This window comes from Schistocerca gregaria, chromosome 11 (assembly GCF_023897955.1).
Source record: "Schistocerca gregaria isolate iqSchGreg1 chromosome 11, iqSchGreg1.2, whole genome shotgun sequence".
Taxonomy (NCBI): Eukaryota; Metazoa; Arthropoda; class Insecta; order Orthoptera; family Acrididae; genus Schistocerca; species Schistocerca gregaria.
Genome location: NC_064930.1, coordinates 93,926,759 through 93,953,511, shown reverse-complemented (window position 1 = coordinate 93,953,511; position 26,753 = coordinate 93,926,759). Strand labels below are relative to the sequence as shown.

At 40.0% G+C, this 26,753-nt stretch overlaps 1 protein-coding gene across 1 annotated transcript in view; it reads right to left on the bottom strand.

The window, feature by feature from the left end:
• Positions 1–5,275: 5,275 nt before the first annotated feature.
• The window catches only part of LOC126295042 (eukaryotic translation initiation factor 4 gamma 1-like), a 373,399-nt gene continuing 351,921 nt past the window's right edge, over positions 5,276–26,753 (bottom strand). Inside the window, exons 34-42 of the mRNA XM_049987292.1 lie at positions 26,072–26,346; positions 25,699–25,871; positions 22,252–22,331; positions 20,411–20,517; positions 20,098–20,193; positions 19,105–19,242; positions 17,053–17,131; positions 14,665–14,808; positions 5,276–6,430 (exon numbers count right to left, since the gene is read on the bottom strand). Coding sequence (XP_049843249.1) covers positions 6,234–6,430; positions 14,665–14,808; positions 17,053–17,131; positions 19,105–19,242; positions 20,098–20,193; positions 20,411–20,517; positions 22,252–22,331; positions 25,699–25,871; positions 26,072–26,346 — 1,289 coding nt within the window. The 3' untranslated portion in view covers positions 5,276–6,233. The remainder of the gene's footprint in view (positions 6,431–14,664; positions 14,809–17,052; positions 17,132–19,104; positions 19,243–20,097; positions 20,194–20,410; positions 20,518–22,251; positions 22,332–25,698; positions 25,872–26,071; positions 26,347–26,753) is intronic.

The window sequence follows — 26,753 nt, the reverse complement described above, 5'->3', positions numbered from 1 at the left end:
GAACATGTTCTGCCAACCGATCCCTTCTTCTGGTCAAGTTGTACCAGAAACTTCACTTCTCCCCAATCCTATTCAATACTTCATTAGTTATGTGATCTACCCATCTATTTACAGTACGTGTTCAAAAACCAACAGGCATGCGCATCAAAATCATATGAGTAATCGATAGACAACATACGCTGGATGTTAGGCACTTTATGAGAAAGTTTTTTCTCCTCACGAATATGAATATGGCGCCCCCTCCTTCCCTCCCTCAGACCCAGGCCCGCTGTGCAAGTGTGAATCTGGCAGCTTGAGCGCAGCAGTAAAATTTTTTCCCAGTTGCACCTAGCTGCTTGCTGAGACTGCTTACACAGTCGACATACATATTTCTGTAGACAGAAACGGGAGAAGGTACTAGTCATATGTCACTCAACTGTGCATGAGCCCACTCTTAACTGCTAAAACGTATCTAATGTAAACAGTTGTAACGTCACGCTCATCGGAGGCACATTATTGTTATGAAGCATTGCATGGTCTTCCTAAAGTCTTTCACACATTTTGCTTTTGGCAAACCCTTATATGAGCACTGCGTTTTTTTGTTGTAATGGTACATTCCCTTTGCAACGTATGTTTTATTTTTGTTTTCTTTTCTCATTCACATTTTATTGTCGCAGTATTACTCTTCAGTAGCAGGATACAGCAATATCCTTTGTTAGAGTATAGATTCTTACCAGTTAAAATTACAAAAATTCCTGGAATTCTAAAATATTCCTGGGTTGTTCTTGATTTTCTCCGAGATGAAAACATCCTAGGTTTTTCCCTGGTCGTATACACATTTCAGGTATTTCTCCAAAGCAGCAACATTACACCAATTTCAGCAATCTAATGAGAGCCTGACAAGAAATGAAGTCCACAAAAACTTCACTGCCATGACAAGCATGTTCCATCTGTACTCACTTCATATTACACACATGCAGAAGCACAGCTGTTTTTTCTTAAATAGGACAAGACTTCGAGTTAAAATGAGTAACAGCACTTATGACAAAGTCACTGTGTGTGTGGGGGGGGGGGGAGGGGGGGGGGGGGCGCTGCACGTAGTGACTACTATGTATGTTCCAGGGCGATATTTTGTCTTACAGGTCACACACTAAAGCTGAAGTTGCATTGTAGTGTTAAACTCATTCTATAAAAACACACAATATGCACTCATTTGTGTAAATTAGTTTGGCTTTCCTAACTTGCAGGCCACTGGCAGTGTCGCAGCCCCAATTCTCCACACCGATGTGACAAAAAGTCATGGGATACTTCCGACATACTACACAAATTCAACATGGCATGGACTGTACAATTTGTTGCATGCCCCAGCAGAAAGTGTGTCACACTGCCTGTACTGTCATCCATAGTCATGAAAATGTTGACAATGTCATGTGGTCACAATCACAGTGGAAACTTTTCACACGAATCACCTGAGTCCAAATGGCAGTTTTGCCAATGCACTGTCCTTTTACATCTTCTGCACACGATACACCATCACTTGTATACGTACATATCCAGGGCTGCCCCATGTTAAATTTCCTGATTTCCATATAAGTTTTAGCATTTTTACCTGACAAGTTTTGAGAGCTCAAGAAAAAGTTAAGACTTAAGTTGACAATCTGTCTTTGCACCTATGGTACAAGAAACAATAGTGCAAACAAGGATACATCTAAAAAACTTGCAAACTGATGGCGTTTCCTGATGTGAGCAAAAATCTGTAGCACTAACATCAACATCTATTGTAATGAACTGTTTTTAGAGGGAGAAATAAAGCCACATGGCATGTTCTATTGAAATAAAATCACATTTCGTGACAAAAACATGCATTTCCTTGGAGTCACAAGACAGATTAAAAATATCTCCACAGATTTCAGAAATAACCACAGAGAACACTAGTCCTCTTGAAAGAAGTGTATAAGGTGGGAAAAAATTGTGTGGACCAACTGTAGGTGACCACCAATGTTCATTATTGTCGGTTATTACCAACTGCGTTGTTTTTACAGGCGGTGTGTGATCTTTCTTTCGAAAATTGTACGAGTACGTAGCTTACACACCGCTACCAACTGACTAGCTACTACTTCTTATTACCCATAGTTTCTAACGTGTTAAACTACTTCTGAAGAGCCAAAATGTACTAGGACAACTCAAAGTCCTTAAAACGCTATGCCACACTGTACAACGTACTTGCGGTGAGACCGTCACAATTCCTGAAATCTATCAGTCATGGCCTCTGGTCTGCTGAAGGACACCACCGTCCCGGGTCCACGGACAGGTCACGATAATCTGCTGCATTACACCACACACAAACACAGCCAGTCTGCAGAAATATCGGTGAGACTGGATCCGACAGGCAAGGCCTGCACATTAGTGGGAACCGAACGGCTTCAGATCGGCAGGCCCGATCCATTACACCTACCCACAGAAACGGCCTGTGGTTTTGCTTATCACGGAAAACCACTCTTGTGACCTGCTATTCGTGAGCTACAGACAGCACGTTAGTGAAATGAGACCACGATGCAACGTAACATGTACAAATACTCTGAGAATCACTAACAATGATGATAGGTAGCAACCACCATAAAGTTGATTGCTGAGCCATACACACACAGAAAAGAATCACATTCTCAGAACTAAATTTTCAGCCACAGGTTTAGTCAGGAAACGAGAGCGCACACATATTCAGACAATCACTCTGACAACTCGCTGTCTCCAGCCACTGTGTCTATGGTATCTCAGAATCGAATCCAAACAAATCACTCCTCGACCCTTCCTGTCTCGCTGGCAGTTGCTAGGCTAGTGGCAAGAGGTGGTGGCAGCACTGACTGCAAGCTGAGGGAAGTGGTAGGAAGGGGAGAAGCAGTAAGAAGAAGGGAGTAGGCTAGCAGTTCATATTCTCAGAAACGAAGAACGACACCTTAGTAAACCATTTAATCTATCGAGACAAATATGAGGTTTTCCAGGGTTTTTCAAAATTCTCTAACGAGTTTGAAATTCCCAGATTTCCAAAACCTGAGGCTATCCCACGACTGTTGCCTCAGTATATGAGATATGTTAAAAACTAAGTGTCTCAACAGTTTTGTTAAGTCCTTCCAAATATGCCACGTGTTAACATTCACACGACTAACTTCGTTTAACTCTGGTGGGAAGAGCTTCCTGTACATTTACCTATACAAAAATTACACTTTCATTTGCAAATTTAAGTATAAACAAGCCTACACACCCACTCTCCCTTAGGAACAAGTGTGGAAATGTTAACATTTTCTACACCATGTACTGCTTCTGAATCATAGTGGGTAATGTAGAGGGTAGGAAGGCCATAGCAATTACAAGGATTTTCTCCAGGTCTGACACAACCAGTACAGTGTTAAGATATACTGATACTTTGATGATGGGACTATCTTCTTTCAAGGACTTAGGAAATACTACTAAAGGACAGTTCAAATGTGTGCCACATCCAGAAAAGGCTTGGTGGTACACTGTCACTTAAGGACAAGGTGAAGTGCCAGAGAACATAAAACAACTGAGAAAGAAATGGCAGGTTTACCCTTAAAGAAACTTATTCCCTTGTGTTATTTTATGGGAGACTTATTAGGAAAAATACAAACAATGCAGAGGCTATGACACATGCTATATGGGCCATTTATTTTCGCAAACCATCCGCTAGTCAAACAGCAATGCACAAGCTGTGCTTCAAAGGCAACTGACTGGATGAAGTACAACACACGAAATGAAGCTTACTGACATAAGCACTCGCTATCACAACCTGTTATGAAACTGATTGAGCCCACATTTATGTTTCTTGGAAACCCTAATTTATTGAGAAAGCATTTTCATGGAGGGGGGGAAAACCATGGAGGACATTTTGTGAACTTTAGCATTAAAAAACCAGTGTGTATAACGCAGCCTCATATTTCAATGGAGGAAATAATGAGAAGACATTACGTGCTGAGAAGAGGTGATGGTTCTCTTACTGGTTTACACAGAGGCCTGACGGATTAGATGTGGGGAGAAGACAAACCTGGTGGTCCTAATTTTGATCGTAAAAAATTCAAAACTTTGTAATTAATAAAACTTTAAATAACTTAATTTTAGTTCAGTGATCTTTTAACCCTCATTGAGATCTTACCATGAAATTATCAATTGATTGCATGATTAGTTTTTAGTTACAGCTTTTTATTAAATCACAAAACAAAATTTAAAAATAAAATGTGGGAAAAGACCAACCTTATGCCTTTCACTATATTTCTCCATTGAATACAGTTCTTGTTGTATACAACCACAAAAATTCAAATCTCTACCTTACTAACTATGGCTGTAAAAATTTCTTAAAGAAATTTTTAGTTTTTCCGAAAGTTCTCCTCAAAAATAAAGTGGCATGTACATATTACTGAAACCTCACCAAAATTTGATATGTCTTCTCTTACACAATAACAGTTTTTAGTTCCATTGTTGCAACGAATGTTTTTATAAGTGCTTTTCATTGATCTCTTGCTATTTATTAGGAATTCATTTAAGCGATGTAACTACTGCCAAGTAAATTCACTTGACACAGGAGAGAAGACCAATCAATCATTTGGTAACATAGCTGTTTGAGGAATAAAAAGGAAATGTCAAACAATTGCATTGGACAGACTTCTACAGCATGTTTATGCACCACACTGTCTGCAGATGTGATCTGCTGTAATTCATTTGAACTACTTTGTCTATTTAGGTGTTTACACCAGTAGCCAATGTACGATGCTCTTGATTTATTCACCAAGTACTTTTAGTTGTACTTCACGAAGTTTTTTGTTTATGTTTTGATATTTCAAATGATTACTATTTCCACCTGTAAGTTCCTTCTCCTCTTAGACATGGCCTTCATCAGCAAACAGTAAGAAATTAATGAATCCGCAATACTTTCGAAAGTTTGACGATTGCTAGAATGTTCCTGGTGAAGATAAAGACCCAGATGGCCAAGTTAATGTTTCTACAGTTACGAGGACAGCCTAAGCTGTTAGTGTTTTCAAGGGGGTTCTGAGAACGACAAAGGTGATTTTGGTCTCGTGAAGGATTCATTTTGTCGTACGTTAATCATTCCGAGAGGGCGGCCACATTCAACTTGGGCACCATATACGTGTAACTCAGGTGGTCTCTAATCTATTATGGAATTACAATAGCAGTTGCCACTGTAGCATAAAATAAACACAATCACTGAAGAAAGGTGGTAGGAGGTCTTGTGCATGCAAAAACATAGGTTAAATACTAAAAAAAGATAAATGTGTGTATATGTATATATGTATATATATATAAATATTTACATCTTGCAAGTTACACAAATAGCATATTTTTGCATTTGCAATCTTACATTACATTACAAATAGCAGCAGTTACCATTCTCTCATTTAAATATATATATAATAAGTATGTGTACATTTAGTAATATAGCATCTTCTCACTCCCCCATCACAGAAACACAAAATGCTTACTTGCTCCTAACATTAAAACAAGATGTAACACCGCGTACACGCAGCACCGACAGGCATGTGCACGCAACAGAAATTTACGAAACGGTCTCTCAGAAAAATAAACGTGTTAGCTAAATGTGTCCACATCAAATTTCTCTAGCTTTAAAATGGGCCATTTCAGATGGAGTGCAGAGAAAGGAAAGAATGACCTAAATCAGACGAGCTGCATTTCAAAACCTATTCAAATTTAATTTAAAATGGAAAAGTAACTGAGAAAAGAAGGGAAGTTATTAACAATGGTGTAAGAATCAATATAACAACATTTCATAACACAGATTTGCGATATCTTTCATATATTTTATATACTCCTAAAGCATGCCATCTGGCTGGAGTCAGTGGAAAAGAAACGACACCACTTCAGTTCGGGACCCCATACTGACAGGTCAACTGCTTTCCCACGCCCCGATTCTGTAACCGCACCCAAAAACGTTACCCTCAAAATATTAACATCTTTTGCTCCGTGTTGCATTTTACAGGAAAACTTTTAATTTATTTAATTTTATACAGTCTCTGCAGTATTTATAGTCAAGTATTTATATATAATAATAATATGTATATATAAATTTTCATATCCCCAAGTCCAAACGTCACGACCTCCTTAGGAGGCAAGGAATACAGAGGCCGTTCGACGAAGTTCCGTGCTCTACTCTCTCGTTCCTCAGTGCCGAGTCGAAATCTCCGTGACAGAAGAGAGACCTCTCCTGTTCATCACTGGCCCGAGGCACACTCTTCGCTCGAGTCATCGTCGGCCTCCCGCAGTGCAGTAAAGAATGCAGTCAGAGATTTCAGTGCGACGCCTTTGCCCTGCAGGAATGCTGGATCTTTGCTCTGCTCCCATCTCAGGAACGTCTCGTTTGCCACACAACCGTAGTCCCAGAGCGCCTGGAATAAGTCTCGCAGCAGACCTGCGAACAGATGATAAATATGACTAGGAGAAAGAAGGAAATTAGGCTGTCACCAGATGCCTGAAACCCATTAAAAGACATGGGTACATATAACAAAGTTTATCTGTAACACTAAAATATGAAAGTGTATCTACTGCAAGAGAGATATTGACCAATTACGTAACAGAACGGAAATAGTAAGAGAACTGCATTCACTGTCAATTTTAGGAAGATACACAACAGCACAACGAATAAAACATGATACAGAGTGTGATGGGCATGCTCCAAGGCCTCAGCCGGCTGAGATCACTCCCAGGATTCTAAAGGCCTGGTAACAACTTACTGTTAATCAAAATTGTATTGCCCAACTTTCTTTCTCAAATGAAAAACTGGGACAGACTGCAAAAAATGTGGCATGTGGGCACACTTTAAGGCTATGCACAGTACTACAAGAAAGGCAACACCGCGAGAGAACGGTGTGAGGAACGGCTCCCACTAGATTGTGGTCGTTCCCTGCCACTCGAGTTACTTTAATATTCTTTCCAGCCTTTGCACACATTCTGCAAACTTCGAGGTGCGCAACATGTTACTCTACTTGTGAACAATAAATTAACAAGAAACATTTGAACAAAATGATTTGCTGCACTGATATAAGTACACTGTGCAGCTGCAGAAGTTTATTCAATTTGATCGTGGCAATGAAAACATTGCCAATTTAGCAGAGAATATATTCAATTATAAAATAGTTAATAACAAAAACATCTATTTTTATGATAAATAAAACAGAAAGAAACTTCCACATGGGAAAAATATATTAAAAACAAAGATTCCAAGACTTACCAAGCGGGAAAGCGCCGGCAGACAGGCACATGAACAAAACACACAAACACACACACAGAATTACGAGCTTTCGCAACTGGCAGTTGCTTCGTCAGGAAAGAGGGAAGGAGAGGGAAAAATGGAAGGATGTGGGTTTTAAGGGAGAGGGTAAGGATTCATTCCAATCCCGGGAGCGGAAAGACTTCCCTTAGGGGAAAAAAAGGACAGGTGTACACTCGCGCGCGCACACACACACACACACACACACACACACACACACACACACACACACACACACACACACACACACACATATATCCATCCGCACATACACAGACACAAGCAGACATATTTAAAGGCAAAGAGTTAAGGGCAGAGATGTCAGTCGAGGCGGAAGTACAGAGGCAAAGAAGTTGTTGAAAGACAGGTGTGTGTGTGTGTGTTTGTGTGTTTTGTTCATGTGCCTGTCTGCCGGCGCTTTCCCGCTTGGTAAGTCTTGGAATCTTTGTTTTTAATATATTTTTATGATAAAGTGTACGAGAAAAAACAAACCTCAGCTGAGTGAAACAGGGGAGTAAGTAAAGAGTTTACTACTAGGTTTGATTACCTATCATCGTGCCCTGCCACAAGGATCATATACCAATGCAGTGGAGGACCAGGTGCAAAACCTGCCAAGCACTTCCTATTCCAGACCTCTCACAGGTTTATCCTTTCCCCATCAGGCACCAGTCACCTGTGAAAGCAGCCATGTCATCTACCAGCTCTGCTGCTGCATTCATTGGACAGCTTTTTATATCAGTAGGAATTCTGTCCACCGAGATGAACGGCCACCACCAGACTGTGGCCACGTGCTAAGTACAACATTTTCTCTGCTCCCATAAATATCCCGGACCCGTGCCCTCCACAGAACAGTTTCCACCCCCCGTGTTCTATCATCTTCTCCCCATTCTCATCTTCCACTTTGTTTATTTGCAGCCCTCTGCACACCCACCCATCTTTCCCCTCTCCTTTTTGCTCCTTTTCCCACTTCCCCAACCCAACCTCCCGATGCTGCGCTCGATGGCAGTCTAGTCCGTGCACACACTGCGAGACGAGCACTCACCTCTCCTCCCACCCGTACCACTGTTATCCCTTCCCCTTCCTGATCCCCTGGAGACTACTGCTTGCATCCCACATTATGTTTCATTCCAACCCGAGATGCTCGAGTCTGGTCGTGTGAGCACTTGCTTTTGCGTTTGTGGCTGAAACCTTTATGTGAGAGTAAATTGTGTGTCTGCAACTTTGTGTCTTCTTTAAAGTAAATGGCAATTACTTTTTCTTACATTGCCTGATAGCGTGAATTGCAGTTTAAATCTTCACTCCTATTATTTAGGAACTTGCCTCTGTATATCAAGTATTTTCCAGAGTAACTTGTGAGCATAGTTTGCTAATTAAGACACGGCAATTTATAATCCTTTGCCGTAATCAGTAATAGCAATCTGTTTTCAAATATAATGAAGCTTGCTTTCAGCACAAATACAGTACAATAAACTGTCAATTCATACTGAAGTCCTAATTTCTCCCCTATTTCTGTTGTCATATCAAAGTTCTTTACACAGCAAGTGAACTGTAATTTTAAGATTAGACACGCACCTCAGGCTCTAGGAGATTGCAAGTAAAAACCATTTACGAGTATACTGTCATTCTCAGATTTGTAACAGTTTTACTGTGCCTTAAGAAGTTATATGGGGACTGTTCACTATTTCCATAAGTCGTAATTTCGTGCCAATGGTTTGTTCAAACTACATGCAGTTAGCATCCCTGCAAGTCTTACAGTTTGCGAGTTTAGAGGCGGCAGAGTTACAAGAGTGACTCATCTGCATTAAATCTTGCATGAAAACTCGAGAAAACCTTCCCAACATGCAATAGGAAGCCTACATTGATGAGTGCTAAAGCCGTAATGTTACAGATGGTTAACACAGTTCTCCAACACCAAAAATTGCTCGTCAGGTCAGATTTAATGCCAAAGCCACGCTGATGGTTTTCTTTGACTTTAAAGGATAAGTTTGTGCCACAGGGACAAACTGTTAATCGACAGTACTATCGGGCCACATTGTGACACCTGCAAGAAAATATAAGAAGAAAACTATGAAATGTAGGGAGACAAATTGATGGCTCTCGCATCACAATAATGCACCTACACATTTGTCACTGTTCACGTGTGACTATTGCACAGAAAATGAATGACTGTGCTGCCTCATCCTTAGTACACTCCATACCTTGTCCCTGCATGCATTGTTTTTTCCAAAGTTGGAAACCCAGTTGAAAAGACATAGATTTGCAATGACAGATGAGATAAAAGAAAATTTGCAGACAGCACTCTGCGCAATCCAGCAAGAGGCGCACTGTGACTGCTTTCGGAAGTGAATGTGGCGTTGGGGTTGGTGTATCAATTGTGGAGGAAATTATTTCTAAGGAGACAATGCACAGTAAGTAAAAGGGAAATACATAAAAATTCCTTGAAGACATTTCCGAAATTTCTTGAACAGACACAGTATTTACACAACAGATTTGGCATTAGAGCACTAAATACCACTAATTGAACATTATCACTTCCGTAAATAATTTCTATACCTATTAATAGTTGAACAGGGCTGCCACAAGTTTCCCCAAGTGAAATTCCTCAGTATTTCCCGATTTACAGCCAAGTTTTAGCATCCAGAATGAGATTTTCACTCTGCAGCGGAGTGCACGCTGATACGAAACTTCCTGGGAGATTAAAACTGTGTGCCAGACCGACACTCAAACTCGAGACCTTTCAGCATTTTCCCCCAACAAATTTTGAGACCCCGTGTGTAAATAAAGACAGTTGACAAAAAAAAAATGTAAGTACTTCTGTATTTCTAAACTTGTGAGCGATAAAGTACTAAAATCAATATCTTTCCTAATGAACTGTTTGTCACTGGAGAAAGCAAGCCAAAAGGTATGTTCGCTTAATTAAGACCACAGATATTTTATTTCCATAAAGTGGAACAATGGGTGGAAGGAAAAAAACACACATTTCCTTGTAGTCGCAAGACAGATTTAGAATACCTTCACGGATTTCAGAAATAACCTCAGAAGGAAGTAGACCTCTTGAAAGAAGTATATAGGTGGGGAAGAATCGTGTAAACCAACCCTTTCGTGACCATCAATAAAATGTTGGTTCTACTACGTTCATTATTGTCGTTTATTACCCACTGTGTTATATCTGTTATTTTAACAGGTGTTGTGCAATTTTTCCTTTCGAGAAACATACTGTACAAACCGCTATCGACTGATGTGTTTTTTTCCTTATGATCCACGTTTTCTAACATATAAACTACAATATGTACTAGAATACATAAAATTTCTTTAGAATGCTGCACAGTACAATGCATTTGAGGTGAGACAGTGGCAATTCCTGAAATCCGCTACCCGTGGCCTCGGGTAGGCCGAGGAGCACCACAGTCCCAGGTCTACGGATAAACCACCAGCATTATGTCATACACAGACAGACGTGGCCCGCAGGCAAATCGACCAGACTACATTGACAGGCAGGCCCTGCACATTAGTGGGAAACAATGGGCTCCAGATTGGCAGGCCCGATTCCTTAGATATAGCCACAGAAGTGGCCTGCAGTTTTGGCCCATCACAAAAGACAATCTGTGTGGACAACGGTGATCAATCCACGCAACAGATAACTCGCACAAATACTCCGAGAATCAATACTGATGAGGATAGGTAGCATTCACCATAGAGATGATCGCTGAGCTGCAGACAGCCAAATGGGAAAGACAATCATGCTTTCACAACTAAATTTTTGGCCACACCCTTTGTTAAAGAAATAACACACACATTCACACTATCACTCTGACAACTCAGGCACTTGTGACTGCTTTCTCCAGTCACTGTGTCAATAGTCTCTGACAATCACACCCGAACAACCGCTCTTCACGCCTGCCTGCCTCTAGTCGGCAGCTGCTAGACTAGTGGCCAGAAGTGGTGGCATCACTGACTGCAAGCTGAGGGGAGTGGCAGAAGGGGAGAGGGAGTAGGGAAGCAGCATACGCACTCAGTTGTGCCCAGTCAGCGACAGTCCTCTTTTTCCTGATTTCTCTGATATTTCCTTGGTTCATCTGAAACTCCCTGCTTTCCATAACTTGTGGCAACTCTGTTCAAGTTCAGATATTTAATTACTACACCGTGTATAGCACTTCAGAAGGTTAACAAACACAGGTTAACCAAGAGGGTTGCATCAGATAAAAACGTTTTCTCTTGTAATTTCTTCAGTGGTGCTACACTAACGGCTCAGTTCTGGGCCCATACAACTATATCTACAGTCCGCAAGCCACCCATACGGCGTACAGTACTTAGCGTACCGTTATCACTTCCTCCTTTTCTCATTACATTCGTTAATGGTCTTTGAGAGGAACAATTGATGGTAAGCTGCTGTGAGATTTCAAATATCTCTGATTTTACGTTTACAGTAAATTTAGACACGAATAGAAAGCAATATATTGGATGACGTCCGAAGTAACATACACTAACACACACTGTTATACCCAATGCCTCACTTTCAGAATCTGTCACTAGAGACGAATGAGCACCTCCGACATTTTTGCTCTCACTAAAAGAACCTGTGACAAGAAACTGCTGTTCTTTCCACTTTTGTGGTTCCCCTGAGAATCCAAACCAATCCCAGACTACAATACTCAACGAGTTTTGTACGGTACTTCCTTTGTGGATGGACAACACTTCACGAAGATTCTTCCAATGACTGTACGGGCATCTGCTTTGTTTGCAGTTTGTCATATGTAGATATTCCACTTTTGGTTCACTCAGTACACATACCCCCAATATTTAATGGATGTGACTGCTTCCAATAATTGTTCTGCAATGAAGTAAGCACACAATGTGTTCGACTGTCTGTCTATGCACAGTATGGTATAAATATGTTGAGGGCCAAATGCTAATTCCTGCACACGGTGCCAATCATAGTTCACTACAAGAACTGCATTTCTCAATTTAACTAGGTATCTAGAAGCCCAGGACTACGGGAGTTAGCACGAAGTACACACATCCAGTGGAGGGACATGAAGCCGCCTCGGTATGACGACTTTGTATCCCACAGCGGAAGTGTTCCCTCACTAGTTTCCTCCATTGGCAATTAACATAATTTGCCACTAGTCAGCATTGTGACATGGCATACAATGTAAGAATATCAACTCAACACTTCGAAATGTCGCAACACACCAAACTTCACTGCTAACTAAGCAATCTTCAGAAGAACCCGTTGTCAATGAGAGTTCATTTGAAAGGAAACTTAATATTTCTTCCTTCTAGCAAGTTCACAATGGGACATCAACTGCTCAATGTTGAGACGAGAACTTCCTCCTCATTTAGCTGAATTAAGTTTCAGATGTCAGTCAAATACAGGACACACACACACACACACACACACACACACACACACACACACACACACACACACCCTCTATAACACGTGCTGCCTCGTATAAAAACTGGTTATAATTGCAGTTGAAGATGATGGAACTTAAGAACTGGACGGTCTTCACCAAATAATGCGTTTTCCTGCACCAGTACAGACACTCCAGATTTTGGTCTCATTCCATCAATGCTGACAACAGCAGCCTGCTTTGGATTACCCTCATGTTTAGTTGATATTGCACCATCAAAAGCCACTGTCACATTAATGTCTTTAAAATTTCAGTTCCGAAGTATGTTCCAAATGCAGAAACATTAGAACTTGATTGTACAGGACAGCATGTGGATCACTTAAGTACTAACAAAGTCATGTGGCAAGAATCTGCCCTGATACCACCCACTCCAATCAGGGGCTCTTCCCACGGTGTAACCAAGCCACAGGAAGGGCAGTCTGGCACGGCGGCCATTAATAGGATTTCTGATGCTCCAAGAAGATAAACAACCACTCCTTGGCATACATGGGAACAGCTCAGGTATCAGTAGTGTGATCCCTGTGTTGTCAGGGGTCTCAGCCATATGGGTACATAACAGCCCCACCACACGGGCTGGTGACCTAGCATGGTGGAAAAGGGCTACAGTGGGGAAGGGCGAGGGGAATCCACACCATAGATGCTAGGGAGGGAGGTCTTCCCCAGAAGGCTCACACTAAGAACAGAAAATTTTGAAGTGGAGCTCAAACCTCAAGTGGGGACCTGAAGAAGTAGGATGAAAGAACAGGGAAAAGGAGGTCGAGAAATCAGAATGCTTAGAGAGGGGAAGGAGATAGCAATAGGGAAGTAGCGAGGACAGGGAGGGAAGGAGGGCAAGGTGAAGGAAATGCAACCAGGGAAGGAACAACTGGCTCCAATAGCTTGAGGCCCCATGTGCACACCACACTAACTCTTGAAAGAACTGTGAGCCCCCTGGAGGTATATGCATTACTTAAAGGCTGTAGAGGAAAAATTGTTTTCCTCCATCAAATAAAGTCAGCCATTACTACTTCCGTTCCTCAATCACAGACAACGATTGTCAGTACTATGCATTGAGATTCGTGACAGTTTTCTTCGCGACATTATTTGGACAACTAAATGTTTAAGTAACAAGGCATAAGCAGTAGATGACTCCTAACACAGAGGAAATCACTATGCTGTGTCAATAATCATGTACCTTCATCTCAATTCCTTCAAAAACTTGAATGTGACGACTCCTAACAGCGATCAACTGTTTTGCGGAAATTCCTTCATTTAGTTACAGTTTGAAATGTGCAATGATCAAAAGTAATCCACTGCTTCGAGTGCAGAACTTAAAGGCACCGTTAAATAAATGCCACCTAAGCAATAAACATGTTTACTTGTTAAGTACCCATTATTTAATGCATTTTACATAATTTTGAAAATGTACAGCTGCCGTCCAGTTTGTTAAGTAAACTGCAGTATAACACATGCTGAATATATTCCCATTGGAAAACAATCATGAAAACTGGTCAACACAGACAAAAAATGTGAATGACATTTCACTACAGAATGTCTATTATAAAATTTTAATTTGAAAACATGTTGTCTTGTGAAAGTTACTATTTTTAGGAACACTGTCATGTAGCTTATGTTTTTTAAGCTTATAAAAATGGAATAAAATGGCACAGAATACAATGGGTTCATTTTCAGGTAGATTTGAGATTGCCATTTTGTAGTATCAAAATGTGACAGCTCGCATATTCTGGAAAGTTTAAAAATTAATAACTGAAGTTATGTTCAAAGACTTTACAGTACCTATCACAATAATGGCAAATCAGAAATTCTGATGATACAAAGTCTAAATCACATAGAATGACCCAATGGGCACATCCTACAATAAGTCACATTGAAAATTAGGTGAAGGCAGAAATAACTGAGTACAGATGAGTAAACACAACAGTGTGTCACTTATGTGGGGTGTGGCTGATTACTACTTACCACTGGGCTGCTCGAGGCGGTGGTTCAGCTCCTGGACAGCGTACAAGCAGTGCAGCTCCAGCTCCTCACTAGTGTCTATGTACTTCTGGAGGAGTGTCGCGTGCTTCGAGAACAGTGCCTCTTCGAACTTCTTTGAGCCCGCGGCTGCAAAAAAAACAAAACAGAACACGATCTACATTAACGGCAATTCCTGTTTTGGCATCAAAACTCTGAAGACTGACTCGACATTGAGTTACCCCCTAGTTCGGAAAATCTCCCAAGTTATGTCCTCTGCAGTTGGGTCCAGAGCCTGTAATAGTAACGCACACCAATCAACCTTTGACGGGGACATGACAATTTTGACTCTTCTAGCAGCCGGTATTCTCCGGTGATAGTCGGGCGAGGTGTAGTGCAAGCTATTACTTAAGCCACTTTTACACAGACGTGAATAATAGAATGTGCGTAAGTTTGCTGCTGTGCACTATCACTGACCCACACCTGCTAATAAGCACTGGAGCAACAGTAAGAGAAAACTAGGAAACAAACATTGAACCAAACAATGTCGCCGTGAAGTTGCCTAATATACAGTCCATACAGTGCACGAATTATGATGGAGAAGAAAAATGTACAACTTTACATACTAACAGTTTTCTATCAATCTGTTTTTGCTCCAGCACTTGTGAAGTTTTATGTCCCAAAAGCACACGATATCTAAATTATTCCATCATCAACATTACATTCTCTTCGGACCACTGTATTCACACACAGTTTGTGTAAATGACAAAAGTGGGCAAGATATATGTGACCTTTTGGTACTGATAGTACCTAAGTGGAGGCGACAAAATTCCAACCACCTTTTCACAGTCCAATAAGAACCAGACAACTAACGGAATACAAGAAAACGACTGCAAATGTCATTTTCACATGTAAACCTGCTCACTGATGCATGTTTCTGTGTAATGAGAAGCGGAAAGGGAAGAAAACAGCCACATATGTGGAATGCAAGTGGGAGTGCGACTTTTCTCTGATAAATCTTGAAACAGTTAAGTTTTGTGTTGTGAACAGTTTTATTTAATAATCTGAATTACATTTAATTATCTCTGTCTTACCAGACAGACTATTTTATGCTATTTGCCACAACAGAAGTGTGTATTATTATTGTTAAGTGTTAACGTGTAGATTTTCAATAAACTTATGTTTTTGAACAAGACAAAATTGTGTTACTCCTAAGTAACACAAAACACATATTTGGGCATCTAATGACACACTCCTGTAATCCATTTAGGTGAAAGTCGATGCAGTTAATATACGTGTTTTATGAAGTATCACAGATGCTAATGACATTCTCACTCCGAACAGCACTGCTGGTCAGGGCTTTTCCGTACCTGGAAGCACTGCTCAAAAATCTGTTTGTTCACCATTCGTAGCGTGGAAGAAACTTCTTCCAACAAATAACGTTTATCAAAATTGTCTATTTGTGTTATAGATGCTGTTTGTAGTATTTCATGTTTGTACATCATCCAGCTTCCTTGTCAACTATGGGCCATCCCCACTTTATTTTAAGGCGAGGAAATTTACATGTCTAATAACATGCGATTCAACAACGATAACACTAATAGTGCAGTTGAAATCTGTCTCTTGCTTCGCAGCATCTATAGGAAACTCATTTCTCGAACAGAAACAGTCTAGCAATGTCAACAGTCAAGCCTACATAGCCACTAGCACTGTGGTTGTCACAATTGTGGCTTCACACTTACAGAAAATAAGTTATGTACAGTGCAACTAGAAACACCCACAGACACGTTACAGGGTAACAATTCCTGGCCATACATTACTCAGACAATACTGCAGTTGCCCGACAAAATTCCAAAGATGTCACTTGCTTCCACAACAATATATGATCTGGAGCATTTTGGTCAAGGTAAGTAACAACTGCCACCCACGAAGGTATTAGAATGCCTAGCTAGTGAAACTAAAATTTGTGGATGCCTTTATAGTAGAGTATCCAGAAGGAGATCACTAACAGTTGCAATGTGGTGTGTGCACCTCCTTGGCCCATCATCTTTATCTGATGTTTCCACCTACTGCCAGTTGCACTTTGCAATTTTAAGTTAGCAATGTCACCTAGAAGTAATCTTTCATGGAGTAGCTAAAAGTTTCTCCCAATCCAAATTTTACAATCTCCGACAAGTTTACACTGTACACCTATGACGGCACTATGATTTCTCTCAGAAAACTTCAGGACTACAATATGCCCTGAGGAATCCTGATTGTTACACAAAACATCAAAACACTTCAACTTGTGCAGAACATTACTGCTTACTATGTATTAAAACAGCAAGAACATTACTACTTACTATGTATTAAAGAGCAACAATTAATGATCTTATGCATCACACTTACACTTACCCTGATATGCACTCTCGCACACAGCTGTCGTCAGCACACGGATGAATTCTGGTGTCTTAGCCCGGTCTCCTACATTTGCCTGTGGAATCAAAATGCAGAAGGAATTACAAGAGGCACTAAAAGAGTTAATACCCAACATGGGTGTTCTGTTTCCTCCCGAGCTCACACTTTTCCACATTTGTCTTATTCTGCATATTTACTGAATTAACATTTTTACTCCATCAAACAAGAAAACATTATTTCAGTCAACTGACTGGTTGGGTGACTAAAATGATTATTATGGTACATAAGGCATCTGTTCCTTAATTTCAAGGCAATGCACCATAACTACTTTCAAAGCTTCACATTCAACCCTAAAGTACACAACTGTACAATGAGCACTTTTAGTTTAAAGTGAGGTTAACAAAGGTAATATAAATATATATGTATGCGAGAGGCAATATAGATGTTTATAAAGTCCGTTTGTTCTGATTTACAATGCACACAAGAATTTTTCCTTTCATATGTATCCACACTTACCAGAGTTGTGCCAGAATACCTAATAATGTCTTCAAAGCAATTAATCTTTGCATTGGAAATGAAAAGCCACTTAATCGGCTCAATATCTAATCTCTGTGTGCCACCTCAAATTTTAACCTAGTCATGAAAATGTGACAGTCATTTGTATCTTGATGGTAATGAGTTTTGCCAACTGGTTCCAAATTACATTTGAGTTTTACATATGTACAAATTCAACCCAACTAACTGAAATGAAGTTTCTAGGCTACTGACAATAGTGATAAATGATTTGGCAATTTCTTCCATATCCTGATGCGTTGTCTGAAAAATAAATCATTCACATGGAACACAAATAGATCTGTGTTTTGTATGGACTCCTTGAAAATATTTTTGCCATTGCCAGAATATTAATATGACATTTGCGTAACTTATTACTCCCGCCTGTGTAGCAGATGATGAATTGAGTTTTCAAACCTGATGTGGTAACGCAAGAAATTCTGGACCTTTTAGTACATAACATCCTTCCGTACAGAGGAAAGAGAGAGCTGCAGTATCAAACGTTGTGCAAGGGTCCTTTGACGATTTGTAAGTGTGAGAAAATCTACACAACCAACAAAAGCAGTAAGTGGGTTGTGTTTTCCAAGATTAGGATGTTTGGTGTGGAAACTAGCATACAGTTGTATCAAGGGCTATCCAGCTGATTCTCAGTTTCTTCCTGCATCATTCCTGACCAATACAGTTAATTACAGTATAGTTGGACAATTTTTTTAGACATTTGGTCTTCAAGGGAACTATGCGCCTTATACAGTCTTTAAAAATTATTAGCAATAAATGTGTTGCACTGCTTGTGATTTGCGAAGACCCACCTATTATTCAAATAATTGTGTTTTGCTTTTGATGACATAAGAACACAATTTAGCTCATTTTCTGTAGATGGGCAACACACAAAACAGTATATAGCTTCAAAAAACTAATCCCACCTTTGGCAATCTCCTCATGAGACAGGAAGTAAGTGATATTAAGGTTTAACTAACACCACCATACCTGACTGCTCTCCCAATGCCAGCAATAGCTTCAAAGTTGTAACATTGTACCTCCAAAGTTATGTATTGTACTGTATGATATTTAGAAAGATGGTGTTTGTTATAATTTTATCAATATTTAACTCCTAAATTTGAAGTCCGCAGCTGCTAAAAAATTCAATGTTTTAAAAAATTTTAGTGTATGGAGGGAAGGTACGGTCCATACTTTTTGTTCTTAGAATAACAGTCAGCATTAATCTGTAACGCCTATTGCAATGCCTGTAATTATCTTGATGGGAGTCCTTTTGCTATACGAAGTGTTTCCACATGTTAGAAGGGAGCGGTGTGGAAGAGAGATGATGTCCTCCGTCCAGTAATTTCACTGCGTAACACTTTGTGCGGAGGGAACATGGGGAGTAGCCAGTGCCACTCTGCTACCGGTGGTGTACTGCTGGCAGGAGCGGACAGAACTGTTTCCTCTCAAATGCAAACTACTTTAAGACTAAGTACATCACAAAAAAGCTGGACTTACAGAAATCCACTTCGCGACTTCGTCAGTGGTGGCAGGCGCTCCTTGTTCTGGCCGCAACATCTGCAGCAGCTTCGTGTGGATCATCTCTGGCGTCAACGGCGCCACTTCGCCTGCGGGACCCACTGTGAACTCCAGCTTCTGCAAGCCGAATTACATCTTGACTCGTGCTTGTAATGACATGTATGACAATGCAAACCGGAAGGCTAACTTTCCAGTAACTGTTTCAATACTAATTCAGTGAGGACTATTAGGGGATTTCAAAGTACACACAATACAACAGAGATTGCAATAAAACCTCTGAGAGCACAGAAACTTAAAAACCTGTTTTCACAAATCTCCCCCATTCTAGAGTAAAAAAATGGAGTTACACCTCATGTGAAAATGGATGACACTACCATCAGCCCTGTTGAGCTAAGACCGTCACAGTTAAGTAAGGAGAAGAATTATGTCATCATGTGGTAGTGTCACCTCTCCAACCAATCTTAACTTTGCTTTAGCAGTAGTGACTTAAGTAGGCAAGGAACTTTCAGCACCTCTCAAAGAAATTGTTAAGAGCACAAACTAACAGTCCAGAAAACTACAGTTAACTAAGTCAAGCTAGGCTCAAATTTCAGTTGCATCCACTCTCCGAGACCAAAATCTTGTTCTCGAAAAAACAAGACTATCCTTAGGATGTGTGTATTTCTAGTATAAATAGAAAAGTTTCAATACAGATTATAAATACTGTCACACAATGTGGAAGTACAGGTTAACTTAAATGCACTAAATTATTTACAGAATAAAACATTTAGTCCCTATATTCCATTAGTACCACAAAGAGAAGATGACTTTGAAGTCTCTCCCCTCTAAAAATAAGGGACCTGCAAATGTGCAACATTAGTACCCTGAAATTTATTGACAATTTTTTCTACATTAACTACCCATCTTATTAACAGCACTAAGTAGGTTTTCCCAGAGTTTTACAAATGTTTCCGACAGGTAAAACAGACTTACATTTTCTTTCACAATTCGGTCTATACTATCGGCAGGGGCAAAATCTTTCCAACTCATTCCAGCCACATCCCACCTCTGCCTTACCCAGCCAGGACCCTGGAACAAATATTTTGATCTCAGTCAAAAAACAAAAGACAATCAAAAAGAAAGAAAAAAATACAATACCTATCGATTCATAGCTGCAAAATAATGCAGTGATATAAATTACATTTATCTTCCAAATTTTCATATTACACACTGGATATACATATTTCGCTACTGCAAAATGAACATCCACATTGATGTGTTAGGTCAACCGTCCACTCATTCTCACCTTTTCTTTCACGAGAAGACGAAGGATTTCGACGACCAACTTGTGCAGTCCCGTGGCGGCAGTTTTCAAATCCGAAAAGGTTAGTGCTTCAGTAGAAAGCATTGGAACTGCAACAAATCACAATGTCATTCTATTGCACAACCTAGGTTTTACTTGGCAAGGTACGTGTAACAATAAATCTGTCTCATGCAAAATAGTACTTGCAATGGAGTTAGAATTCAGAGCAACAACCATCTTAAGATTGGGTTGGTGGTTCTGCATCAGACAAAGCCTCAAAAACTATAAGCTTAGCTGGGCAGTACTTGGTGCTCATGGCAGGAAAAGGGGGTGGCAGGCAGATGGAAGAAGAGGGGAGAGAATTGCAGTAATTTATATGATGGTTCACAAAATAGCAAGTAACATTTTTTGACAAAAGAATTCACAAGAAATTTTTAAGTATCACTGCTAGTACTGGAGGGTATGCTATTGATACCATGTCCTGTTGGCTTGTGAATAAGCCAAACTACAACCAGATGGAAAGGATTTTGTGAAGTCTCACAAAAGATGCAGTTGCTGGAAAACAATGGATCGACAGACTCTTTCAAAGACGACACAGAAACTAGTAACAGTACGGGCATTGTAATCCAGATAACCAAGAAGTGATAGAACTGGAACACTGAAGCATGACTTTCACATCTGAAGCACGTGAACATTATGAAAGTATGTACAAATTTAGGAGTAACGGCAAGCAGTTGAAATCTACACACTAAGTCAATGAAAACATGCTAGCTTTCAGAAAAATTCTTTGACAAGCCAGAGTGCACCCACATGCAAGACTGACACCTGTGTCCCTACATTGTACCACCTGACACACAAACTTGACGAAAAAATCGTTTGAGTGTAATATCGGATTCATCATTGGTAGAATAAGGATTAGGAAGGGTGAATCAAAAATCGTTTCTGCTCTCTGCCAATTTATAGAAAAAGAATATGAATACAACTTAAATCTATGGTTAGCCTTTCTGCTTATAAAGACATTTATGAACACAAGTAAGGTGTGGCAAATGCTGAGGAAAATTTAAATATAGGATGACATGGTACACAGGATGAAGAATCTGTAGGAAAACATCCATACCACAATGAAACACGCTGACGAATTACAGCTTTGGCGTAAGACCTAGGTTAGAGTAAGGTGGAGTTTTTGTCTTTTTTATTACTCTAATAAATTAAAGCCAGAGAAAAGTACACCAAACCATCAGAGAGCCATATATGGCATCAACATTGACTGATGACTGTCTTTAATACTTTCTAGAACAAACACACCTGGGGTAAAGCTACAGAAGTCTATGGTCTTTCAGCCAGGAGAAAAGTGAGGCCATGACCATGGAAAGTATGGGAAACCAATGGGGAATGTTGAAACTGAGCTAAAGATGACTGATGTCAGATATCTTTGCAGTATCTCCAGTGCTGGTTCTAGAGACTAAGCTATCATTTAAGAGGTCAGGCAAGTAACTAACTCCCATTTAATAGCTGGAGACTGAATATGAAACATGAAAGTACCACTAAAATTGAAGACAATTATCCATTAAACCTATTATATGCCCATTTTTATGTACGGATTGAGAACCATCTACCACTAGTAATGGCATTAGCAGAATTCAGGCAACTGAGATGAGATTTATTCCTACCACGACCGGAAAGAGAGGATCCATACTGGGAAAATAATGATACTAGGTTCCAAAACCACAATTAAAAAAATCTCTTAGCAGCTGTGATGGTATGAAGATACTATGCTAGCAGGTGAGAGAGAGAGAGAGAGAGAGAGAGAGAGAGAGAGAGAAAGAATAATCCTACAAACTCACCAAGGATTTCAGCCAAGTACAGCCACACTTTCGGCACATCTATGGCCAAGTCATCAGCAACTTCCCCAATCTCTTTGAACCTGTAATTAAAAAATTTAATGAAAACCTCACAGTCTGAACATACACATTAAAATTTACTGGTGATTGTAGTTGTCACTTCCATCAGCCCTGTTGAGCTTATTCCATCACAGTTAAATATGGAGATACATTATGTCATCATGTGGTAGTGAACCTCCTCAACTTACTGTGCTAGTGCAGGTTACACCAGTATTTTTTCTCAACAATAATGTAGGAAGTATTTTATTTTGTGGAAAATTTCACAACATCTACAGTACAAGTCAATAAAAGTTTTCTGGATATGGTGCTGCGTCACTGTATAGAACTATTGCTGGGGAAAACCAACATTTCTTCCACAGCTGCAGCGGCCTCCTCCTGCATCTACTAGTAGACACACAAGAAGGCCGTTGCAAATCGTGACCGAAACATTTGTTTTCCCCAGCAGTACTTTTATACGATATGACGCGGTAAAACCCAAGAAGCTTTTATGTCATCTAAGTAGGCTTACACAGACCATGCAAATTTGATGTTTCTGACGATATACTGTGGCAATGTCAACCACATTTTCCACAACAATGCTGGCTACTGGTGCATTACAACGTTGATAGAAACTTATTTCTGGACCATTAGTAGTTATACAGGCCAGTATATTGCGAAAGCTAGTTACTGGACATGAGTGCAGTTTACGGCTACTTAAACATCGGCAAACTATCGATTAATTGATGGCATCTGCTCTATCGTCAGTATCGATAGACTGGTTTAACTATCAATAGTCATATTGCTCATAATGCCATTCTTCCCTAAGTGGCAGCCTTTCGGCTTGTCGGATCCTGTTACCTCCACGGCATGTGAAGACAAGAGGGAAAGTAGATTGCATAGAGTTGTTTAATCAACATCAAACATGATGGCATCTTAGCCAGTACATACTGTTTACAAACATATGTTGTTAATAGAGTGGCCACTGTAGAGGAGGGGGACATGTGAGAGGAAATTATTATTCTTCCAGTGATGACAGCCAATACTCAGTCTTGAGTACCTCATACCAATCAGATACTTATGGTAAAAATTACATACTTTAACAACACGGATTCATGAATGTGCACTACAGATTGCCATCTTCGAATGTGTGGGCGTACTTACTTGTAACAAGGAAAACAATGTAAATAAGGACGTCTTCATACAAAGACGTTATTACAGGAAAAATGACATTTTAAACATTTGTTGAGCTTCTGTGACTGTACTGTGTAAAACATTTTAAAATAGATATGATTTTTATCATTGTCGTAGTAGTTGTTACTGCTGTTAATTGAACACACCCTCTATTGTTTTTTCTGTTCCTGAGTCTTCATTGTACTTTTCAATAGTGCTTGTTTACATATAAGGTGATTTAAAAATATGAAACATCAGTGCAATCCATTATGTCGCACCTGCTTTTGCAGCAGTACAAATTTTGTTCACTGTTGGCTGCTATGTCCAATTACCAGAGCTTGTCCCTTCAAAAGATGCACCAGTTCCCACAAAATTGAATATAGCCAAATCATAACCTGTCGAGTGTCAAGTTTTTTTTATTTGTATGGTGGCTGGAAACACACACTAAAATACACAGCTGTACTTACATGCTATCAACTTTCACCATTGCAAAACTGGTCTCTTATGCCAAGAGCTGATGGTGAATGCCCAGGAATGTTTTTTTGCAGAAACTCCTGATCCTGTAGGTATTTCTTAAGCCCTTGTCCAGTATCATCGTACCATAAGTGAACGTGTGCCAACAATGGGTTCCTTGTCAGTCACTTCGTTATTTGAACCCAACGTAACTGGATTCTTGTTTTTCACACAACTACAGTGCCTCGACTGTCGAATCACCGTTGTCACCAGTGAGACAAAGAGCACAGTTGTCACAAAGTGTTTCGAATGATGCTGACATTAAACAATTACTACTTTTCACTCGCTCCTCTGTTGGCTGAGGAAATATCGCACCTCAAAGATTGTTTACGTCAGAAGAGCATAAATAGAGTTCTTTGTTATTGTTTTGAAAATTGTGAAGATCAATAATCACCTGTGTAGAACTCTCAAGAAAGTTGAGGGTAACAATTTGTGAAGTGTATCATCTGAATTGAATATCTATAGTCAGGGAATACAACAAATTTACAAATCCATTTAAATAGAAAATATGATGAACTATAGAACTATGGATAAAAAATAGAACAAGGTTATTTTGAGCTAGAACAAGTGTAGGAGGTGCAACAGAAAAATCGATAAGCTCCATAAAATATTATTTCAACATAACAAAAAAGGAGCTTTATTCTCCTTGTGCACAGATGACTACTAGTGATACACTGCTCTACAGATCTTCTCACCATTAAGGTTTGAAAAAATTTGTTCATGCCTTAGACAGCAGATACGAGTTGCCAGATAAAACCAACGTTAAATGTTCACTGACGCAAAACTATACGAGGAGACAAAAATAAATTAGAGAAAGCTCTTACAGAATGTAATTTTTTGTGTTACAATGGACATGTACACAAGCATCAAATGATGCCATACTGGTATCAATCTGCCACTTAACAGTGGATGAAAAAATTGTTTCAGCAGTATTACAAATGACAAATGCAGAATTTATATCACTTTTAAGTGAGATTCGTTGAAAAGCTTGCTTTCCTTAACTTGTGAATGCTATGCTGAATTTTGGTTCAGTCTTGTGATCGGTACAAGTGAAACCCCTCTCCCCCCATCTCACCACTCAGATTACGTGACTTGGCATTGCAGGGCTGTTAGCTTCAGGAGGAGGAAGCCAGGCTGAGAGAAAGTATTTACACAGAAGGACAGACAGATTGCCCAACCACACAAGGTACTATCTACACCAAGTGTAGAATATTAAACACCCTGGCAGCTGTCTGCAACAGACTACCTTATCAGCAGTATTGCATAGCCATACAAGAAAATCGCCTTGTGTTGCAACAACGCATTACCAGAAATATGGCTCACACAATTGCACTTTCAACATTTCTACCACAGCAATAGTAGAGTGTAAATAATTTCAGTGCTAAGTTACAGAATGGATGCCGACTAACTTACTTAGATTTATCAACAAGATAGAACACACCCTCTATTTCTTTACAGAATAATTCATTTGGGCACAGATTCCTTCACACACCAAAAACAGTGTGTCACTGACAAAGCCCTGTGCAAATAATCACACTAGGAACAAACTATTTTTGGAAACATGTCACCAACACAGTAAGTTAAAACTGACTGCCCTGCCCTCCACATCTATGGATACAAATAGGCCAATCTGCCCGACATTTTATTTTGTTGGATGAACTACGTCACAGTAGTCATCTGCTACCAGTATAAAATTACTTCTGCTGGGAGTGTGACAAGACAACTCACCCTTCTAGGAACTGTTCCGTAGTGAGGATGCCCTCCTTCATGAGGTGGCCCATCAGCTTTCCAACACCGCTCCGGACGGTCGCCGACCGCTCCAGTAAAATGTTCATGGTTTCTACGACGAAGTTGCCCATGTTGGAAGGTGGGAATGTCTCCGATACACACAGCGCACTCTCCTGCAAGGGAAACAGACCTCAATTTCCAGAGCACAGGTAACCATTAATTGTAATTAACTGCTTCGATAACACACATCAAATAATTATTAGTTTGGAGGTCTCACATTCTAAATTTAACAGACTAGTTACCTTAGTGTTATATCTATATGACAAAGGTACTTTGTTTCAAATACTGTAAAGAATACTTAATATGTAATTACTTGGAAGTTGTTGTTGGTCACAAATTCCTCTAAGATAAACTGAATCTTCTTGGCAACTTGGTCCGGATTCAGATGCGGCAAGTTTTTACGGGTGTCTTGGTCCGAGATGGCGGAAGAACCGGAAGCCACAGGTTGCACCACAGCAGCCAGATCGTCGCGGCTCTGCGAAGATGATGGAGCGGGCGTCTGCCTCGCCGAGCTGCCTTCGCGTGATGACGATCGAGAAGGCGTTCTGCTGCTCGCCGTTCGAGCCTGGCGTTCCTCTTTCTCAGCATCTGAAAATTGCAGTTGTGTAGGTCCTTAGTATTATACTGCATATTTTTTTTTTTTTATGGAGGAAGTTAACAGTCATGAAAAACAACCGTAATTTAAGTTGCGTTATATATGTGAAATACTTTGGATTTTAGTAACAAAAATACCAAATGTTGAAAATGTTCACTGGTGTCAAGGAGTCAGAAAATCTGAAGTTGGCCATGTCATATCATTGCAGCTGTAGTGCAGTACAAAAACATTTTCAGAGTGCTATTTCAGGGGAATAATTGAGTTAGATACGAGTGGTGAAGCTTTTCCACTGCTAAAGCCAATCCATGCTGAAGGCGAGAAAAGGTCGAGGAAGTCTAAACGACTTAACAGATATACCGAGGGAAGTTTTGTACATTGGGTAGGCTTAATATTGTTTCAC